We start from the raw sequence: 23,289 nt of genomic DNA on the forward strand, positions 1-23,289 counted from the left end.
GCCTATGATGAAGAAAGACACACAGGCCTATGTAGAATCTTGTCCCATTTGCACCCACCATAAGCCTCCAGTGGGACGCCTGTGGGGACTCTTGCAACCACTGCCTATTCCGAGTGAGCCATGGATCCAAATCGAGACAGATTTCATCGTGGAATTTCCTTCCTCCAGAGGCAACAACACCATTTGGGTCACCGTTGACCGTTTTTAAAAAAAATGGCCCACTTCATGGCTCTGCCTGGTCTCCCTTCAGCACTGCAGCTGGCAAAATTGTTCATTCATCATGTGTTCCGGCTCCTCGGCCTTCCCTAACATATCCTCTTGGACCATGGAGTCCAGTTTACTGCCTGATTCTGGAGATCTCTCTTCAAAAAGTTCAATATCTCTTTACATTTCACCTTGGCTTATCACCCCCAAGCCAATGGACAAACAGAGAGAACAAATAGGATTCTGAAACATTTTCTACTGGCCTATGTTAACCTACAGCAGAATGATTGGGCCGACCCCCTTCCCTGGGCAGAGTTCACCCTGAATTCAAATCAGTCCGCATCCACTGGCTCATCACCATTCCAGGTGGTCTATGGACGTCAGCCTCTGCCACCGTTTCTGCTTCCACTATTTGTTCCATTACCAGGAGCCCAGTCGACCACCCAGGAGTTGTATCAACTTTGGAACAGCACGAAGCAGCTGCTACAGCAAGCAACCCAAAGGTCAAAGTAGTGCTTTGATGCACATCATCATGAAGCTCCCCAGTTTAAACCGGGCGACAATGTGTTGCTCAGCACCCGGTTTATCCGACTCAAGCTGCCTTCGGCTCACTTTGCTCCCAGGTACATTGGTCCCTTTCCAGTGCTCCACCGTTTGGGTCCAGTCACCTACAAATTCCAGCTGCCCTCCTCTCTCAAAATCCACAATGCCTTCCATATATCACTATTAAAGCCCTTGGTATTGCCTGGCTTCTCCAAAAAACCACTGGATCCTCAACCACTGTCATCTGAGGCGGACGTGACATACCAAATCCAAGATGTCCTTGATTTGAGGAAATATGAAAAAAAGTGAGAGTACCTCCTGTCTTGGGAGGGTTTGGGGCCATAAGAGAACAGTTGAGAGCCTGCCACCAATATCTTTGACAAGGACCTTATCAAGCAGTTCCATGCCATACATCCTCGAAAACCCAAACCCCCGGAGGGGCCTTAGGAAGTGGGGGACTGTTATGACTGTCGGCAGTGGGCGGCCATGGCCAATGCAACTCATGTCATGTATTGCACTGCTCTCCTCTCCCGGTGAACTTGTGTCTATGGCTAGATGCTATTGCAGCGTACCTCCTGGCTCTCAAGACTCCTTGTGGTGGTTGAGATGCCGCCAACCTACTTGCCAACTCTGGTCCTTCCTAGGCGCGCACACACACCACCGGGCCTCAATTTAAAGGCACAATGGCAGGAACTTCAGGGGCATCCCTGACTGATGACAGCACAAGCTTGGGATTCATAAGCACCTCCCTTGGCCTATGCTAACCAACTTGGCAATGAATTCCTTCGCCTCACTGGTGATTGTTCCTGCCTCTCTGGACCCGTGGTTCTTGCCTTGGGTTTCCACCTGCAGATCTGGACTCTGGATTGGGTACCCGCTCCTTGGGAGCCTGCTTGAGCTTCCTTTGGGAGACCTGGTCTCCAGGCTTCCCCGCTCCTCGGGGTAGCTTCTGCACTCCTCACCAGAGTTCCTGCCTGCTCGCTTCTCCGCTCCTCGGAGTTGCCTCAAGCACTGTCTATCACGGATCCCATCTCTACGCTTCCCCGGTCCTTGGAGCAGTCTCTACCTTATCATACCGAAGACCTGCATTCAATGCTTCCCCGCTCTGCAGGGCAACTTTTACGTCACTTTATCGTAGACTTGATTCTACACTTTCCCGCTCCTCAGGGCAGCCCGCGTCACTACATCAGAGTCTGGACTCTGTGCTTCCCTGCTCCTCGGGGCAGCCCCTATGTCATCACACCAGAGACTCTGTTGCCATGCTGTCCCACCGCTCGGCACAATCTCTGCATCACTCCTCCAGAAAATCCTGTCTTTGCGCTCCCCGCTCCTCGGGGCCTGCCTAGTGCTCCCCTTCTTGGAGGTTCCTGCTCTGGCACTTATAGCTTCAGTCCTGCCTAAATACTGTGACTCCTCTGAATTGTGCCTCTTCGCCCCGCTCCTCGGGATATCTCACAGTAAATCTCAATGCAGGTACCTACGAACACATGGCAGTGACACAGGACGTTCTCACTCTACTGTACTACAGTCGTGTCCTCTGCTGCAGCTGACCTCGCCTCCCGATTGTAAGGACCTGTGGGGCTCCACCCCTCATGTAGTATCAACCTCCACCTTGGGCCAAGGGTCTATGAAACCCATGAATCTTAACATTTACTGTATATGAAAATTTTTGCATGAAGGACTAAGTGGATGATGCATACACACACTGTAAAATTGCACAAGGGCTGCTTCATCTGCAAAAAGGGTACATATTTATTTATTCAAAAACATCTCTAAATCACTTCTCTGGCCTTAGACAGGACATACGAACTGGTGTGCATATATCAACACACAATAACGCAAAAATGCATACAGCATAGAAAATACCACTAAAAACAATAGACAATACAAAACACAACCTACAAGGTACAGATTAAAATCCTAACGTTAAAATGTAAATAAAATATTACAAATCACACTGCAGTTCCCTATGTTCAATGAGCCTATATCCAGGAACCAACTTTAGGGGTATAATCAAGTGTTCTGCCACTTATGAAAGCGGAAGTAATTTTTTTAGTTCTCATATTCACTGGAAGCTTAATCCATAAAAAGGAATAAATATTGAGAAAACCCTATTCCAAATCTCTTACAATTACTTTAATTATTGGTAAGAAAAATAGAGCACCTTGACTAGACCACAGCTGTTGAGAGGGTTGTGCTATTCTAATTTATTCCTAAAATGCATAGCTTGTTACCTCTTAAAGTTTAAAATGTGAAGAACAAAATTTTAAATTGTACTGTGACCCAACCAGAAGCCAATGCAGTAAACATAACAAAATTAAGTAGAATACCTAAGCATCTAAAAATAACTATCACTGCTGCATCTGATCTACTTGCAGCCTGTGCACTAGACTCACAGGAAGATCAGTGCAAGGCAATTACAATAGTTCCAATAAGATATAACCAATGCCTCAATTACTTTTCTAAATGACTTAAAATCTAGACAAGGGTACAGTTTACAATTAGAACATAACTTTAAAAAAATATGAACCTGTACTGTTCTTACAACTTGTCTTCCTTTGCTTGACTTGCTAAACAGTCAGCTAAATCTTCTTTTCTCCCAACTTCCAAATATCAGAGAACTCACTTCTTGAATGCCAAAACAACATTATTAGAATTAAGAAATAGTTCAATGCTCACTGTGAACTGAATCAAGATTAGCCATTCAGATAGCAACCCGGTTTAGCTGTATGAGTCTCTGTCTCTCAGTAATCAGATAATGACAATGCAGCTTTGGTAGAAGTTGTGACTACTAGTGCAAAGTAGGGACAAGCAGTTGATGGGAAATAGAGATGAGAGAGTGATCCTTCTGAGCTTGATGAGGACATAAGAGTGCTATTAGGTTGCCAAGAGTCTTTTCCCAGCTGAAAGCCCCATATGAAATGAGTCACTTCCAGGTTGCATTTGGTCGAGGGACCAACAGGAAGAGACAAAACAACACATTCAGAGACAAAGTAAAACAGGAATAGATCAAATAGCAGGCTCAGAACCATTCAAACAAGAGCCGGTCAGAATAAAGAGCTCTATAACATTTAGAGAATCTAAGCTGACAAGATGACACTGGCTATCAGCATTATAATATATAATATATGCATGTGTGTGTGTGTGTGTGTGTGTGTGTGTGTGTTTATTTACATTCACTAGTCATAAATATCGGATAGCATTTTTGGACCTAACTATTTTTAATATAAATGGGAATATGATGACTGCTATTCACACTTATCAGTATACCAACAGGTCAGTTTTTACAACTAAGGCACATTTGTCCACAATACAAGAATATAGACGACAGGCAACGGTCATGACAGCAAAATTTAAGATGATAGGCTATTCAAATAAAATTTTAAAAATGGCTTACAAGAGGGCATTATTTACTAATAGAAACCTGTATTAACTACACAGCCATAGCTCCTCCTGACCGAATGGTTTGTATTTTACTTTACATGTCTCAGATTGTTTCCATTCAACAAATTATAAAGCATCATTAGAACATTTTGACCATATGTGACAAACTAATGGCAGAACCAATTTTTGCATATACCTGTAGTTAGAACCTAAGAGATCAGTTGGTTCATACCTTTCCTCAACCCAGTCCTTCACACATCAATTCCTCTGCAAAACATTTTAAGTGCAGTACCAGTTCAGATTGCCTGAACTGTTTAGAGATAGACTCTTTTTTGTTCCCTTGTAAACAGGTTCCATTTTGCTTATAGAGCAGGACAGATTGTAACACTAAAGTAATTAATGTGATTCTATGTCCTTGTGGAGTTTTGTATATAGGACAAAAAATTGGATCCATCAAGACTCACATTATCCAACATAAGAACTGTGTTCGCACAGCTAAAATAACACTGATTGTGAAACATTGGCTGGGCTTCCATCATCTGTAAATGATATCCGCTTTTTTGTTATCTACCATCAACAACATGGGGATAACATATCCAATTTTTGGTGAAGAAAGGAACAACGTTTTATTTATTCTTAGAATACTATTATCCGCTATTGACTGAATTCTACCATAGAATGGGGAGCATTTTATTAATCAGCTTTTTGTCAGCCTTTTGCCCATAAGCACTGGCAAGTTAAATGTAAGACATTGATAAGGCAGGCTAAGAAAGAATTTGAAAATAAGTTGAGCATAGAGGCAAAAACTAAAAATAACAACATTTTAAAATATATCCGAAGCAGAAAGCCTGCAAGGGAGTCAGTTGAACTGTTAGATGTTCGAGGGGTTAAAGGGGAACTTAGGGAAGATAAGGCCATTGTGGAAAGACTAAATGAATTCTTTGGTGTTTACTGAAAAGGATGTTGGGGAGATGCCCATTCCAGAGATGGTTTTTAAAGGTGATGATTCAGATGAACTGAACCAAATCATAGTGAACCTGAAAGACATGGTAGGCCAGATTGACAAACTGAAGAGTAGTAAATCAACTAGACCGGATGGTATATACCCCAGGGTTCTTAAAGAACTAAAAAAAAATGAAATTTCTGACCTGTTTCAATTAATTTGTAAGCTATTATTAATTTCATCTATTGTACCTTAAGACTGGAAGGTGGCCAATGTAACCCCAATATTTAAAAAGGGCTCCAGGCGTGATTCGGGAAACTGTAGACTGGTGAGTCTGAATTCAGTGCTGGGAAAATCATGGAAACTGTTATAAAGAATAAAATCACAAAATATTTAGGTAGACATGGTTTAATGGGACACAGCCAGCATGGATTTACCCAAGGGAAGTTTTGCCTCACAAATCTCTTACATTTATTTGAAGGGATGAATAAACATGTGGGCAAAGGTGAACCAGTAGATGTGTTGTATTTGGATTTTCAGAAGGTGTTCAACAAAATCCCTCATGAGAGGCTTCTAAGAAAGCTAAAAAGTTATGGGATTGGATGCAATGTTTTTTTGTGATAGTTAAAAGACAGGAAACAGAGTAGAATTAAATGGTCTGTTTTCACAGTGGAAAATGGTAAACAGTGATGTGCCTTGGGGATCTGGACTGGACTTGTGCTTTCTAATATTTTTATAAATGATCTAGAAAGGGGTATGACAAATGAGGTGATCAAATTTGCGGATGACACAAAATTATGTAGAGTAGTTAAATCTCAAGCGGATTGTGATAAATTGCAGGAGGATCTTGTGAGACTGGAAGATTGCGCTTCCAAATGGCAGATTTCCGCCTCACATGCCTGAAACGGCCCATGAGGACCTCAAACAAAGGGTCCCTCCATGTGCCCTCCTTAAAGAAAGCACACCTCACATCCACGAGGGATCGGGCACTCTCCTTTGCTGACCCCATGCACTGGAACTCCCTTCCAACCCACCTCAGGCTAGAACCATGCATTATAAAATTCAGATCCCAATTAAAGACTTGGCTTTTCAAACAATAGGGATGTGCAGACAAAAAGTTTTTGTTGCGTTTGTGATACGTTGTCGTTGAGGGTCGATTCAGTTGAATATGGAAGTATGGAGAAATCCATAAGTTGTGGATCTATCCATACGTTTCCCGGTTCCCTAAATAAAAATTTAACCCCCCCCCACCCTCCTTAATCCCCCCCCAAGACTTACCAAAACTCCCTGGTGGTCCAGCGGGGAGTCAGGAAGCCATCCCTGCACTCGTTTGCGATTTCCTCACGGCGCCGATAGCCTGTGTCACAGGGGCTGCCGATGCCATTGGTCAGCCCCTGTCACATGGTCACCGGCGCCATCTTGTGCTCCTACCACGTGACAGGTAGGTCATGTGGCAGGAGGTCGCTCCGGGACCCCCGTTGGACCCAACCGGAACTTTTGGCCAGCTTGGGGGGGTCAGGAGGCCCCCCCAAGCTGGCCAAAAGTTCCGGACCACCAGGGAGTTTGGTAAGTCTTGAAGGGTCAGGAGGGTGGGGGTTTAAATGTTTATTTAGGTTCATCGTATTCAACAGAAATCTGTTGAATACGTTGGGAGTCGCGATGCGTTTCGCCTCCCAACGTATTTTGCGGATCGCTAAAAATAAGTTGCGGATTACAAATACGGTGAAAACGAATGCACACCCCTATCAAACAAGCCTTCCCCCCAAACCATTAATCTTCCCCCGTGAATTGTAATGGTATAATGTTTTTTAATTTTACTCTGCTCTAGTTCTCTAGGTCCTAAAGTTTGCCTGTTGATTTGTTCCTGCGCTTTCCTCGCTCTCCTATTGGTTTCATTGCTCCCCTTCCCCACTCCTCTGTTTTTTGTAATTTCCTTCCTACAATTCGATGTAAACCGATATGATGTTCTGACTAATATCGGTATAAAAGACCTTTCAAATAAATAAATAAATAGGATAATGCATATAGGGAAAAATAACCCTTGCTGTAGTTACACAATGTTAGGTTCTATCTTAGGAGTTAGTTACCACCCAGGAAAGAGATCTAGGCGTCATATTGGAAAATACATTGAAATCATCAGCTCAGGGTGCTGTGGCAGTCAAAAAAGCAAACAGAATGTTAGGAATTATTAGGAAGGGAATGGCATATTAAACAGTAGATGTCATAATGTGCTCTGTATTTCACAGCCTCTATGCTTATGCATAGCCTAATGTACAGCAGACTAGTTCTGATATAATGCTATTCCAAGTAAAGAACTGTAATTGTTATTAGTGCATTCATTGTCTGTAGTTTACAAATGTGGTACATGGGAAATGTTTTTCTAGTATTTATTTTCCAAAAATATCACTGAAAATTAAGATGAGGGGATATCTTAAATTCCATTTCTAAACAAAATCATATTTGTTTGTTCTTCTCATTAGATTTAGAATTAAAGAAGTGTTATGATTATGTGCTGGCCACAGCCCTAATAATATTTTATTAGCATGAGCATCTGTTTTTAGAATTCTATATAGCTATTGGATCCTGCAGTCCTTGGAGATTTAGAGCAGAACAAATAAAGAATGTTTGTTTGGTTTAAATAATTGAACAATTACAATTATTAAACTAAGGTCTATAATTAGAGCTCTTAGGTGGAATCTAAAGCATGTAGAGGGTAATTTTCAAAGGGACTTCTGCGAATAAAAACATTTTATGCACAGAAAAGGCCTTTTACAAAATTGCTCTCATGATATGCGAGTAAACCTACATGCATATGTTATGTATGTGCCCAAGTTTACCTGGACTGAGCTGAGGTATTTCTGGGGTCAGGGTTGGGGAGGTGTTTAGACACAGGCACATACTTTTGGATTCTAAAAATGATGTACATAATTTTTCATGGAAAATTTGTGCAGACATTTTATCAGGTGTAATTTCTGTAGGTAAATTTGGTGGGATAATTTTCAAATTTAGACTTATGCTTAAATGTTTGCTTGGAAAATTGGTGTCATGCATGACTATGCCAAACTTCATATACACAATGTTCTTAGATTGTATCTGAGGGGTGGATTTATCGAAATGCGGTAAGTACCGCATGCGATAGCAAAAGGGGTGTGTTTTATGCTAATATAGCATTTATTGCAATTTGTGCTAATTACCTGTGCGAAGAACTAAGTTAGTGCAAATTGTGATACAGATTCTGTGATAAGTGCCAGACCTGTTGTATTTCTGTCATTCAACCACCAGGGGACCATTGTTAATGGTGAGAGAGAGAGAGAGAGAGCACGCCTGGCCATAATGTCATTTCCATAGGTAGATATTTGTATCCCTATGGTAGGCCCACCTAGTAACTCGTGGTGGGGTTTAGGTAAGAGTGTAAGGGGTTAGGGGCCACTTTATCTTCACAAGAGACCATTGTTCTGTTCGTAGGTGTCACATAGAATGTCAAAGTGGCCCCTAACCCCCTACACTCTTACCTAAACCCCCACCTCGAGTTACTAGGTGGGCCTACCATAGGGATACAAATACCTACCTATGGAAATGACATTATGGCCAGGCGTGCTCTCTCTCTCTCTCTCTCTCTCTCTCTCTCTCTCTCTCTCTCTCTCTCTCTCTCTCTCTCTCCCCCCCAGACCTGTCAATTCACCTGAAATAGGACTTATGGCGATAAATTCTTACATCACGGCAGCTATCGCACAGCCTAACGCAATCCAAAGAGGTGTAGTTAAAATCAGCGTTATGGCTGTGCGATAGCTCTTCACAGACAGCCTAACCCAGCCCACTCTCCGCCCCTAACTCCTCCTATTTAACAGGGCTTTTTGCATGCGATAAGCCCTTAACGCATGCGAAAACACCTTATCGCATTTTGATAAATGACCCCCTTAGATTGTAGATGGGTGACTACTTGTGTGTGTGTGTTGGTAGAAGGGTGAGAGCCTATGTGTGGGTGCGTATGTGTAACTGCTTGGGTGTGGATAAGTGAATGAATGGGTGCCTGCCTGGGTATGTGTGTGTGTGAAAATGAATTGGTGCCTGTGTTGGTGGGTGGGTGGGTGTGTGTGAAAATGAATTGGTGCCTGCCTGGGTGTGTATGTATGTGGGTGAGTGGGTGGGTGTGTGTGAAAATGAATCGGTGCCTGCCTGGGTATGTATGTATGTGTGTGTGAGAGAGAGAATTAATTGGTGCCTGCCTGGGGGTTTCTGTGTGTGTGTGTGTGTGTGTGAGTGTCTGTGTGTGTGTGTGTTAGAGAGAATGAATGTGTGCATGCCTGGAGGGCGGGGGGGGGGGGGAGCAGTGTGAGATTGAATGGGAGCTTGCCTGGATGTGTGTGTGTATGTGTGATTGTGAGGGAGCCAGTAAGAGTGAGAGTGTGTGTATGTATGAGAGAATCTGGGTGAGTAAGAGCTTGTGGTGGGGGGGAGGGGGGAGAGAGAGCCTGAGAGTGTGTCATCCCATGTGTGAGAGGTTATGGGTGGGAATAAGAGTATGTATGTGTGTGTATGTGATAGTATATGGGTGAGAGGGGTGGTGGCAGGGGATGAGGCGAGGGGCAGGGTGAGGAGGGCGAGGCGGGGGCACATCTCATCCCTCGCCTCAAGCAGCAGATTGCCTTGTGTCACCCCTGATCGGTGGCGTTGGGACCTGGAGGTGAATGTGGCCGGTCGGGGCTGTTTCAAGGCCAGCCAAAACTTTACAGTACCCATTCCTAAGCCTGTTCCCCAAAACCCTAGGCTTAGACTTACATGGGAAGAAGCAATAGAATTCTCAGTTGAGCCGAGGAGCCTGGACGCTGAAGCCAGAATCCAAGGGTTTTCTTTGAGTCCAAAAGCTTTCCGAGCAATAAGATAGTAAAGTTTGTTTCAGATACACTTAGAATCAAGGATCTGTTAAACTTCATACTCAGTGTCCTTTTCTGCAGTCCATTCCATTGGTTTGGAGGGAAAGCATGAGGACCAGGATAACAGTAAAGGTTTAAGGAGGAAGACGTGAAAGACATTGTGGATTCTGAAGGTAGGTGGCAATTTAAGTGGTATGCCACTGGTCCAACCTTCTAGATGATGGGGAATGGCCCAACAAACTGAGGTGAAAACTTGGCAGAGGGGTTCTTCAATCCTAGGTTACAGGTATTAAGCCAGATTAAATTTCCTAGTTTCAGTTGAGGTTCCAGTCATCATTTTTTATCTGCTTGTATTTTGTATTTTTCCACCGTTGAAATGAGCGGCTGATGGGTCCTTTGCTATAAATCTCCCAAATCCTGAGTTATGAGGTCAGCTACAGGACATGGGACCATCACTGACATAAGGAGTGGTACCTATGGGTGTCTGCCATACAAGATCTGAAAAAGTGCGGAGCCTGTTGACTCTCCATGGAAAAATTCTGCCCAGAAAAGGAGTGGTGAGCAATCACCTTGTCGCTGATTTACATAGGCCTTCAAGAATCCTCTAAAGATTTGGTTGGTTTTTCCATCTGCCCATTGCTCTATAGATGGTATGCCAAGGTAAAGAACAATGAAATTCCAAACTTTCTGCATAGACTTTTCCAAAACCCTGCTATAAATTATACTCTGCGGTTTGAGAGAATATGTTTTGGTAAGCTAAGGAGTTGAAAGATATGCTGGAAAAACAGACAAGCCAGTTCTGGAATTGAAGGGAGTCTGGGGAGTGGTATGAAGTGAGCCAATTTTGAGAACCGGTCTACCATAACCAGATGGAAGTACAACCATTAGAAAAATGGAGGTCTGTGACAAAATCCATGGCCACATGTTTCCATGGTTTATGAGGAGCTGGCAATAGATATAATAGGCCATAAGGGCCTTTCCCAACTGTACAGGAGAGCTAAGAGTGTAAATGCAAGTTTCTTTGTCATAGACAATGGCTCAAATATTGTTAAGGGAATTCACAATGAGGGCTTAGAAGTTATCCAATGTTTTGCACACACTCTGCACCTGGTAGGGAAGGATGCCCTGGGGCTGGGATCCCAGACCTATCAGAATGAATACTTTGCATAGCTTTTAGAGAAGTTCAGGAAAATGCAGGGCACTTCCACCGAAATGTAAATAAAGGCAGAGCAACTTCTCCAAGAGAAGCAAGAGGAAATCGGGATCCCTCTCAAGCGCCTCAATTTCAATATTGGCACCCACTGGAATTCATCGTACCTGATGCTGCAGGGGTTAGTGCCACAGCAGACTCCCATTCATAATCAGTCTCAGAAATAAGGACAGGTGTGAATTGACCCCTGGGGCACCATGGCTGGGCAGTCACGAGGCAGCTGGTAGATATCCTGAAGTCCTTCAAGGATGCCACAGAGGTCATGAGTTCCAGAAGCTCCACCTTGGATGATGTGTTCTCAATAGTAAATTGTCTGATGGAAAAGTTAGAGGGCTTCCAGCAGGACGTACGAATGAAAGCAGAGGTATTGCAGTTTATGGACTGCTTGCAGGATCAAGTACATGAGAAAAGAAACTGATACCTCTGACAGAAAATAACATATATTTTGCATCACTGCTTGATCCCCAGATGAAGCAGATGCTGGAATGGTTGGTCTGTCAGGAGGAGCACCAGAGGCATGGGCAGTGTAGGGGTGTAGCACAGGAGGAAACAATAGCTACCTCAGAGAGTAGTATAAGCAGGAGTAGCACCCAGACAACTAGCACTTCCTCCTCCACCATAGCCACGTTGCCCACCAAGATTCATGTTTCCTGGCACAAGCCAGAGTGAAAGCAGCTGGCTGGAAGAATGGATCTCAGTCCACCCAAGCAAAGGAGAACTCAGTGCAAAGGTCACTATCTGGCACTATCTGACACATTATCTGATAGAGCCTATCAAGGACCCAGACATAGATGTGTTTGAATATTGAGAATATAAGTCCACAGTCTGGCCAGACCTAGCCAAAATGGTGTGCAGCATATATCTTGCTCACCAACCAGTGTTCCCAGTGAACGTGTCTTTTCAATTACCAGAGACATTGTGAGCCCTCATTGTTCAAGGTTAATGGAAAAGCTGGCATTTTTAAAATGGAAATGCTGGCACAGCTAATGGAAATGCTGACATTTTTAAAATGCAATTTCCCTTTGCTTGGATTTCCAGATTTTTTATGTTAGTGGCAAGATGATTAAAAACATGTTACTGGCCCCGAAGTCTGGGAAACCCATCTGGGGAGCGACATGGGACTGCAGGCAGGACTCGGAGCAAGATAAGGGCCGGTCTTCTGACTAGCCAGCCCCCTCCCCACAGGTTGTACCCTTGGGTTCTGGGGGCTAGTAAGTCTCTATGGCAGTTCTGGGGGCCAGTAGGTCTCTACAGTGGAAGTTCATCATAGTTGTGAGTCAGCACAGGCTGGAACCCGACTATGCACAGCAAGGCTGGATAGGCAAGGCTGAAGGCAGGGCCAGACAGGCAAGGCTGGACAGGCAAGGTCGGACAGGCAAAGCTGAAGGCAAGGCTTGGACAAGGCAGGCAGGCTTGGCTGGCAAGGCAAGGCAAGGTAAGGCTGGATACTAAGCAGGACTTGGAACTAGATAAGTCAAGGGTGGGACAAGGCAGGACTGGAATCTGGAACAGATAGGGCAATACCAACAAGGCAGACTTAGGGCAGGACTAGTCAAGACAAACAAGGGAAACAACGAACAAAGAACACAGAAGCCCAAAGGCAACATGGCTAGGAACAGACAAAATAGGCCCAAACGCCCCAAGGCAGGATACAAAAGAGAATAGGCTAGAGGCCTCAAGATAAGGAACAAGGTAAGACAGGCCCAAGGGCTTCAGGACATGGCAAGAGACTAGAAGGCCTGAAGACCACAACGCTAGACAAAGCAAAAAGCTAGAAGGCCTGTAGGCCACAAGGCAAGGCAAGAATAAAGGTCAAGTCACGGTGCCAGAAGTGACACCATGAGAAGATAAGGAACTTCAGGCAAGGCTGGTTTACATATAGCTGAGGTCTGGTTGTGGCACAGGCAGAAAGGAGGAGTTTAGCAAGGCTAGAGGTAAGGCATGCTGAGGAAATCTGCTGGTGAAGAGGCATCATTACAGGAGTCCAGAAGGTAGGATAAGGCTGCCTAGCAGGCAACTCCCTAACAGAACACTTTAAAGATCATGAAATTAATTCAGAAACTAAATTACATTTTTTGTCATGAGCATCCCTAATGTTCATGTTTTCTTGCCCTTAGCTCAACATCATGGTGGGATCATTCTTTGTTTAAAAGGTCTTAAAATATTCCTTACTAATGAGGCATGTGACGTCACAAACACAGAGCCATGATGTCAGAGAGGAGGTATAGTGGTATTTCTGACACTTTCCAGTTGTGAGATACCTGGGCTTTTGGAGATTCAGCAAAATAAATGTGCCAGAAGGTTCTTTTTCTTCTGGCTCTTTCCTCGACAGGCATCCAAGGCTCAAGGTCAGAGTGCCTGGGACTCAGGAGAGGGAGTTTGAGACTTGGAGAAGTCATAGGGGACTCTAAAATCTTGAAGAGATTTCTTTGGAGGGGAGTCCTATCCCAGGTTTCTAGCTCTTTTGGGAGTCATTCATATCTGTGAGTTTTTGAAAATATGGAACTAGACCTTGGAATTGTCCAGTCACCACGAAGGAAAATGGCCAGTATTTGAAGAGGTCTGGCACTTAGGAAAGAGGTAGCAGGAATTTCTTCCAAGGTCTACATGGAGATACATAAAGGAAAATCAATGAAGTGAGAAAGGGTGTCATTCTGATGCAGAAAAACTACCCTGCATAAGTTAGAAAAGAAGGAGAAATTATTACCAGGTAGGTACCAAAAGAGGGACTCCTCTAAGGAGTATCTTGAAAGGAGTCTGGGAGTTAGAGGAACCCCCTTGAGCTGACTGCTGAATTGTAATTCTGTGACTGCTTGGATTTTGTTTTTCTGCTATGCATGTGACCAGAAGAAGATATACATTTTGTCAAATCATTACCATTCCACAAGAACCCGAGAGCCCCATGGGGTGCATGACGTCTCCACAGTTTCAGGATGTGCCTGTGTGACGTAGCTAAAAGTGGGACAGGGGTTACATTTGTTTCTCTGCCCAACTTCAGATGGTAGTAAGGTCAGAAAAGTGACTCCACATATCTAAAAGGGTTTAATTAGGGTATTCTTATTATAATGAATTTAACAATTATGCATTGCTGCTGTCCTAATCTAGACACAGTCACAGGTGCTCACTGGGATGGTCATGGGCCAGAGAAATATCTATGCCACATGGGTCCTTCTCACCCAGGGGGTAGGGGAAAGGAATCACTTTTTCAAGACCCTTGGGGTTTTCTATTTTCAGGTCTTCTGGACACCTGTCCAGTCAAAGTCACAAAAACACCATCCTGCACACGTAAATGCTGTTCTTCTGAAATAAAAGTCTTTATTCATCACAGATAGCAGAAAAAAAAAATCCACAGCAGCATATTAAGAATCAGTGCACCAAACAGTTCTGGAAATAAAGTCCAAAAGGCACTAAAAATTAGCTCAATCTCTCACATTAGCAAAATGCTGAACACATTGGCAGGTAAGCTCTCTGGGGTTGGAACCTTCTTTTGCTGACTTTTCTCAGTACCTTTTTCTGGATGCAGCTCTTTCTATTTCTCTCTAACTCCTCTCACGTCTCACAATCAAATGAGCCTCTGCCTGATTTATTTTTCAGTCAGCAACACTTCAGGATCTTTCTCTCTGAGCTCCCACAAAGGACAATCTTCTTTTATTCAAATCTTTGAAGCACTCCCTTTAGAGACTAATAGGAACTTACATCTCTATTCCTTAAAACTACCTCTTTATCTCCACTGACTTTCAGAAACCTCTCTCAGACATCTCCCATTGGGGAACGTCATCCTTTTTTAACCACTCCTACTCTACTCTGACATCATTCACAGGCAGAGTTAGGTTGAGACCACTGACTACACTAACAAGAGTAACTACATTTCTGGGTCCTCCTTACATATGCAATTCAGAGTAAGAGCTGGCTAACAGCCCATGTAAAGGATTATATTTGATTTTATCTAGATATGTAATGCCTAAGAATCATATTTTTTAACATTGGATGTGAATATTTTTATTCACCAAACTTGATAAATAACTTTGGCAGTGCAATTTTCTAGTTCTCAAATTTGATGACTTGAACTCTTAGAGGTCAATTTTTAAAAAGTTCAGGGGCCAAATTGCTGAGCTGCAGTAAAACAGTTCATTTTTATGATGCTTCACCTTGAGAAAATTACTGTGTGATTTATAAACTGCGGTACCTGAGTACTACGGTTTTATAAATCCCAGAGGAATTTTATGTGCATTGACACAGGAGGAAATATCACATGTTCCCCATCATGGCGTCAATTGATGGCAGCCACACATTTCAGGGCCACCATCTTTCAAAGGGACTGCCGGACCTAGTCAAAGTAGACCATCTGGAAATCCCAAGTGGTCTGGTGGAGAAGGGCTTGATCCCCTTCCTGCACCTCCACCCAAGCCAGCAATAAAGAAACAAATGACAACTCCTCCCCCATGTTAAGCACCATCCTCACGTTGTCAAGCTATGCTCCTTTTAATAAAATAGGCTTCTCACCCCCCACCCCTTTTGGAACCTATCTCCCACCTACAACCTTCCCTGGATTTACCCTACTGGTGCCATTTTCCCAAATAGTGCCAGTTGACCCTGTGATGGGCAAAGGAATGCCTGGAACCATCTGGAGTCATTTTGGAAAATGATGCCAGCAGGACAGGAGCAAGTGATGAATGCTTCTGCCCATACGAGAACCCCAGAGAGCTCAAGGTAAGTCAAAGGAGGCTCAGGGATGTGAGGGATGGGGGGTAAACATCTGGGGGGAGAAGGAACACTAATGGGTTTTTTTTAAAAGAGACAGGGCTTTTCAGCAGGGAGGAAGGACTTAAACAGAGGGGAGGGACATTATTTTCCATTATTGATGGCCCTGGTGAAGGTGCAGTGATGCACTTCTCCACTAGACTACTATGGATTTCTGGACTGGTGGCACCTTTAAATTTCTGCCCTGGGGGCATCATCAGATTTGTTAACCTAGTGATGTTTTCAGCAGAAATGTTAATTACACCTCTTGAGGTGTAGTGAACTATCTGAGAATGACTTGGCTTGTGAAGTATACTGCAAGCTGTATTCTTTTTTCATAGTTGATCTGCATTCATTTGAATATGATGCAGCTCATTACTTTTAACTCATGTTGGGCCTGATAATTTTGTGTACTAAGCTGTGTTGTTGAAGATTAAAGTGCATTATCAGCAATTAACATGCATTATCAGCAAATAACCTGCATTAAGTGGGCAACAGAACATTATTATAACGCAAGTTAGTAAATTAGCCTTTTAACCAGCTAACTTTGGGAATTACAGGATACAGTTAAACCTTTGCTTCTAAAAATGTCCCATCTCACCCAGTAGTTGGGTGAGCAAAGCAATTTCAGAACCATTCGTATGGAAAAACCAAAGGCCTAGATATTTACTGTTAATATTTTTCAGAATTATTTCTTTGCCAATAAATGTGATTTCACTCACCACATGTAAATTCATCTGATCCATCAGAGCAATCAGCTCTAAAGTCGCATTTATGGATGGCTGAAATACAGTGGCCAGTAGATCTGCAGAAAAATTCTTCATCTGTGCAGTTGTGAGCAGGAAGAGTAACAGGAGCAGAAGTTTCTAATGTAACTGTTGATGGTTCTGGCAAAGTACCTTAAAAATAACATTTTATGAGAATTTGTGATATATTTTTTGAACAATGAAGCTGCTATTTGAGAGTCAATAAGTACAGAAAGAATCTTTAATATCTAACAGACATTTAGAGTCTAGACAAAGGAAGATCTATTAAACCTGCGTGTCTTCAAAGGTTGAAATACAGCCATTTCAGTACACTTTATTAAAGAGTAATAGCAAATCTCTAGAGGTTTTGTCTGCAATTTATAAAATATTATCCTGGAGTTCTTGGAACATCTGAGTATCCATTCTGTCTCCTTTCATGGAATAAATTTGGTAAGGACGTGCTTTCAGTTTGTTTGGGGAACAAAAGAAAAAAAATAAAATTGTGTTCATGTTTTATTTCTTTTTCTTTTAAAGGCATAACCAGTCCCCTACTACTAAACAAACTCCCTGGGCTTGTTCCCCAGTTTGCCCAACCATGTACCCACAGTTCTTTTCAATCTTACCCCATAGGAGGTCTACATAGGGCAGGGGCAACGCCCAGTTGCTCCTGTCCCACTGGTGCTGCGCTCTAAGCCAGCTGGTGCCAATTTTTGGAATATGGCACTGCTGGGCCAGGAGTGACTGGGAACTGCTCCTGCCCCATTTGGACCCCCGAGGATCCTTTAAGAGGAGCTAAGGGGGTGGGAAGTCGAGGCTGAAGAAATTTAGAGGCACAGGTTGAACAGGTAAGAGAGGGAGGAGCCTGCAGCCAATATAATTTTTTTTTCATTGTTTTCTTTCACATTAAATAAATTAAATAAAATTAAATAAAAAAATTGTTTTCACCCCTAAAATCTTGTGGTTTACAAAAACTTGGATCACAAGGAGACAAGAGATTCTGCTTTTTTTCTAGATATGGTCATCAATAGCAACCACAGATTTTTGGAAGAAATGGAGATGAAAGCTGTTTGATGTGATTGGTTAAAACTGATTGCTGACCTGCTCTCACGAAGAGCTTCCCAAACCTGTCCTGGGAACCCCACAGCCAGTCAGGTTTTCAGAATATCCACAATGAATACGTATGATATGCAAATTTATATCATGCATATTTATTGTGGATATCCTGAAAACTCTACTGGCTGTGGGGTCCCACAACAGGTTTGGGAAGCCCTGCTCTACTGGATCCTACTCTACATCTATCTCAGTATCAATTGACGAGTCTCAGGGCTCTGTCTTGGGACCTCTTTTCTTCACTGTCTACACTTGTTCCCACAGTGCTCTGATCTCCTCCCATAACTTTCAGAACCATCTTTATTTTGATAACTCCCAGATCTACATAAGAACATAAGAAATGCCATACTGGGTCAGCCCAGTATCCTCTTTCCAACAGTGGCAATCCAAGTCATATGTACCTGTCAAGTACCCAAACATGAGATAGATCACAAATTACTATTGCTTATTAATTACCGTAATAGCAGTTTATGGATTTAAACTCTAGGAACGTATCCCAACCTTTTTTAAACCCAGTATCACTAACTGCTGAAACCACATCCCCTGGCAATGAATTCCACAGTTTAACTATGCCTGCCTGGCTGACATTGTCGCCTGGATAATTCACCACCACCTCAGACTTAACAAGGTTGATATTCAGAGGTCCAGGGTGGAGTCGAGGGAGTCAGGGTTCCCAGGGGTGTGGCAGATAAAGTGTCCGTAAAATATTTCTAGATTTCTTAGAAGTTGGCTACCCTATCATTCCCCCTAGGAACCTTTCCCTCGTCTTCCCCTGTATCTGCCCTCTGGGTGAGTCAGGAGTGGGGCAAGGTACAGAGGGCGGGGTGTATGTGTGTTTGTGCGTAGTGAAAGCACTCCCCTCTCTCATCTGCCTGCCATCCCCACTTCCATCTCCCTCCCCCTCCCCTTCCCTCCTTCTCCACTTACTCATTCACCTCTCTCTTCTCCCCTCCCTCTCACCCATGCCTCTTGCATTGCTGGAAGCATTCTCACTTGCGCTCCTGTTGCAACTCTCTCCACCCTTCTCCTCACCTGCAGCCTGCTTCTTATGCACAGTGTTCTCTGCAGTAGTTTTATCCATAGCAACATCCAGCCTGCACTGCATCACTGGTTGTGTTGTGACACAGGTCTTCCTCATCAGCTGGTGGCATTGGGTATCCCATTAGCACCGCAGCATTTACCACCATTTTGGGATTAGTAGGTCACGTGACACAGGTAATTTTATTGGGCCCCCACTGATGACCTGTCGGCTGTGGAGGTTCCAACATATGATGCACCAGTTGTGGAGGTCCTCTACGGATGACATGCAGGCACTGCATGGGCTGCAGTCTCATTTGGTAGTACAAACTGTATTTTTTGAATGTGTCCTGATATGCCTAACTGGGCCATGTGACACTAGATGTTTTTTTAAGTGAATACAGGTGTACCAGAATCGGTGGGCTGGAATCAACTACCAGGCCATAGTTTTGGACCTCTGCTCTACAGTGGTGGTTCACAACCCAGATCTCAGGATACACCCAGCCAATGTGGTTTTTAGGATATCCAGAATAAATATGCATGAGATTTATTTACATAAAATGGAGGCAGTGAATGCAAATATATTTCACGTGTATTCATTGTGAGGTAGATTTTAAAAGTCCAATGCGTGCCAAAATTGGGAGATGCGGGCACAAGTTGGGATCGCACACACACACATCGAATTTTAAAAGCCACTCAAATGTGTGTGTATCTCCTGCTGTGCGCACATCTTTCTCGATTTCAAAAAGGGGCATGGTATGGGCCTGGTATGGGTGGGGCATGGGTGTTTTGGGGTGTAACCTTGAGATGTGCACATAAATAGTTACACGCTCCGGTACACGCCCATGTCCACCATGCACTAGGGCGTGTAAGTATTGGAGGAGGTGTAAGTTATTTAAAAAAAAAATCTGCCGTTTAGGAGGGGATTAAAGGATCTGGGGTAACTGGGGGGAGTGCAGGCTATTAAACCAGGGTGAGTTTTGAGGACCTAGCTCAACAATGGGCAAACTGGTGGATGAACTGGTGAAATTGGTCATGGAATGGATGCCTGCCAGTTTTTTAATAACCTAACAACGCAGTAGAAATGGGATTTATGTGTGCACGTGCACGCCCACTTAAAATTAGGCAGACGTGCACACGCTCGGGTTATTTTCTGACACGCGCACAAGTTACAAAATCGCCACATCCCTGGGTGCGCGCCGACGCACGTGTGCCAGTGTGTGCCTGCGTGCCATTTTAAAAGTTACCATCTTTGTGTATTCTGAAACCTGGCTGGCTGGATGCGTCCAAGGCCTGGGTTAAAAACCATTGCTCTCTGATGTTGCATCAGAACTAGGCAAACAAGATAGTCCTTACAATCTTTATTTGCCATCATTTTCTCTGTTTCTGTACTGATATTTTATCAGTTGTAACAAATAAAAGATGACCCCCTTTCTTCAATAAAGGACCTTTAATAATGTCATACGAGCTGTGTGTGTATTTTAGATTGCAGGGATTAATTTGTTCTGAAGAACTTCCTCTGTCGATTTATACCATTTATGTGAGCTTAATAACCATCATATCAAAGCCTTTTTTTGAACACCTATTAAATAAGCTTCAAGAAAGTATTACAAATAGTTCTATATTTGTTTTTAGGTCTTTAAGCAATGATCTTTAATTGGAGTGAGGAGCTGTAGCAATCTGATGAGTAAGATTCTTTCACTGTAGTTGATGATATTATGCCACTCCAATCTAATTAAACTCAAGCTCATTTTGACAACCAGCTTTAGCACACTTTTAAACACAATTCTATCTATATATTAAAGAAACAAAATATATAATGATTGTGACTGCATTAGTCCTGATTTTTGCCACATTTATTGCATAGCCCAAAAGGATAATTCTACACACCTGAAATTATTTGGTTTATCCCTTCTGACATTAGCGCTTTAATAACCATGCCATACTTTGTGGGATGCTTACAGTTTTACCAACTTTATTCAAGACTTACATTGTTGTTAATATTAAAAGCTAGGGTGCACAGATAAATATTTTTCTTTTTTCAAATTTTTCTTTTCACTTGATGTTTATTTCATTTGTTTTATGTACTTAGACTGAAATAAACACCAAAGTGAAAAAATGTAAAGAAAGGGGTGGTGCTCCCCCCTCTTCCACCAAAAATACCCCAGCACCATTGAAATAAAACAATTAATCTCCCACTGAGCCTTCCCCTATTTCTCCCCCCCCCCCCACTCCCCACCTGACACAGCTTACCCTATCCGTAGGGTTCCAATAGTCCAAATGAGGCAGATTGCAATTTGAAAAGGATTCTGGCTGTACAACAAAATGGTGCTGGCTACTGGGACATCTGGCTTCGTTTTCAGACTGGGACCCAGCAGGGCAGAAGTGACTGGAGATGGCTGCTGTTGCATTTGGACTTTTGGAACCCCCACGGATAGGGGACACTGTATGGGGGTGGGGGTATAGAGGAAGGATGGGGGTAACTTTTATTTTGGTGGCACTAGGGAGGGAGGGTTTGGCGGTGGCAAAAGGAGACTGAGCTGGTTGCTGCTTCAACAAATGAAAGAGAAAAAAAAACAATTAATTTAATTGGGTTTTACTTTTCATTTTGTTTCCAAATGGCATGTCATGAAATAGGGTGTTTTAATGTATTTTTATATCATTTGAAAATTAAACACATTCCTCATATAAATAACATCGTTGTCCTAGTGATGTTTGAATTCAGCAAACTGCTGCAGTGAATAAGAGGTAAATGAAACATGTTATAGCATTTCAGTGTACAATATGATTTTCATAACCACACCCATCCCACTCCAAATTACATTGGGGTAGATTTTCAAAGGGTTACGGGTGTAAGATTGGCGCGTAACTCCCGAAAACCTAGCCCTGTGCGCGCCGAGCCTATTTTGCTTAGGCTCGGCGGCGCGCGCAAGCCCCAGGACGCGTGTATGTCCTGGGGCTTCAAAAAAGAGGTAGTCCAGGGGCGTGGCCTGGGGCGTAGCGGTGGGTCGGGGTGTGGCCGGGGCATGGCTGTGGTCCGGGGATGGGGCTGAGTTCTCTGGCACAGCAGCCTGTGCCGAGGCATGGAGCGCCAGCAGCCAGCCGGTGCACGCAAGTTACACCTAACAGAGGCAGGTGTAACTCGACGAAATAAGGTAGGGGGGATTTAGGTAGGGCTGGGGGGTGGGTTAGATAGGGAAAGGGAGGGAAAGGTGGGGGGAGGGCCAAAAAAAAGTTCCCTCTAAGGTCGCTCCGATTTCGGAGTGGCCTTGGAGGGAATGGGGAAATCCATCGGGCCTCCCCTAGAGCTCAGCGTGCGCAAGGTGCACAAGTGTGCACACACTTGCGCGCGCCGACCCTGGATTTTATAACATGCGCGCGGCAGGGTGCGCATGTTATAAAATCAGGTGTACATTTGTGCACACCGGGTGGCACGCACAAATGTACCCCACGCATGTAACATTTAAAATCAGCCCCATTCTGAACAAAAATACAATTTTGCATGTTTTTTTTTAATTTTACTTGAATATTTTCCAGTGTAGTAATTCATTTTCATTTCATTGTGCAATTCAAATTGAAATATGATTAATTTAATTCTAAAAGAAACTCAAGTATGCTTTCTTCTAAAATATTAGTAGATGCTGAAATCCCAACAAGAAACATGATATGAATACAACATGCAGTGAATTTAATTTTGAGAGATCATCTCACCATTATAGAGAGTGCAGTCCATAAAAGACAGGTCATCAATTCCAATGTCCCCAGTGAAGCCATCGCCAACTGTACCTTTCACCAAAACCTGAGAAAACAAGATGTACAAAATATTATGTAAGGCCCCCTAGGGAACATTACAAGGTAGTGTGTCCCTGTAGAAGGAACATGCTATACAGAGCAGATCACTGCACTCACACTGTGGTTGTTGCGATAGGTCTTTCTACCTTCTATGTTACAGAGTGACTGGAGGTCCAGATTGAAAAATTATCTGGCTAAGAAAGCTGGATAAACATATCTACCTAACTTACACGTGATCGTTATGGTAGTGCATGGCATGAATGCAAATCTTTCAAAGGAGTGGGATTAGTGAAAATGAGGGTTATTATTGCAACACATGATATTGCACATTTTTAATACTGGAAATAGCTACTAGGGATGTGAATCGTTTTTTGACGATTTAAAATATCGTCCGATATATTTTAAATCGTCAAAAAATCGTTAGGGCCACGATACAATACCAATTCCCCCGATTTATCGTTAAAAAATCGTAAATCGGGGGAAGGGGGAGGGCAGGAAAACCGGCACACTAAAACCCCCTAAAACCCACCCCCGACCCTTTAAATTAAATCCCCCACCCTCCCGAACCCCCCCCCCCAATGCTTTAAATTACCTGGGGATCCGGTGGTGGTCCAGAACGGCGGCGGTCCGGAACGGCCCCCTCAATAGAATCGTGTTGTCTTCAGCCGGCGCCATTTTTCAAAATGTCCGCCGCAATATGGCGGCGGCCATAGACAAAAACGATTC

The 23,289-nt window shown here is 43.4% G+C and overlaps 1 protein-coding gene across 1 annotated transcript in view; it reads right to left on the reverse strand.

Annotated features, from left to right (window-relative positions):
- MALRD1 (MAM and LDL receptor class A domain containing 1) overlaps positions 1-23,289 on the reverse strand; it is a 954,719-nt gene that overhangs the window by 679,581 nt on the left and 251,849 nt on the right. Inside the window, exons 20-21 of the mRNA XM_029587045.1 lie at positions 22,483-22,570; positions 16,621-16,797 (exon numbers count right to left, since the gene is read on the reverse strand). Coding sequence (XP_029442905.1) covers positions 16,621-16,797; positions 22,483-22,570 — 265 coding nt within the window. The remainder of the gene's footprint in view (positions 1-16,620; positions 16,798-22,482; positions 22,571-23,289) is intronic.

This window comes from Rhinatrema bivittatum, chromosome 2 (assembly GCF_901001135.1).
Source record: "Rhinatrema bivittatum chromosome 2, aRhiBiv1.1, whole genome shotgun sequence".
Classification (NCBI taxonomy): Eukaryota; Metazoa; Chordata; class Amphibia; order Gymnophiona; family Rhinatrematidae; genus Rhinatrema; species Rhinatrema bivittatum.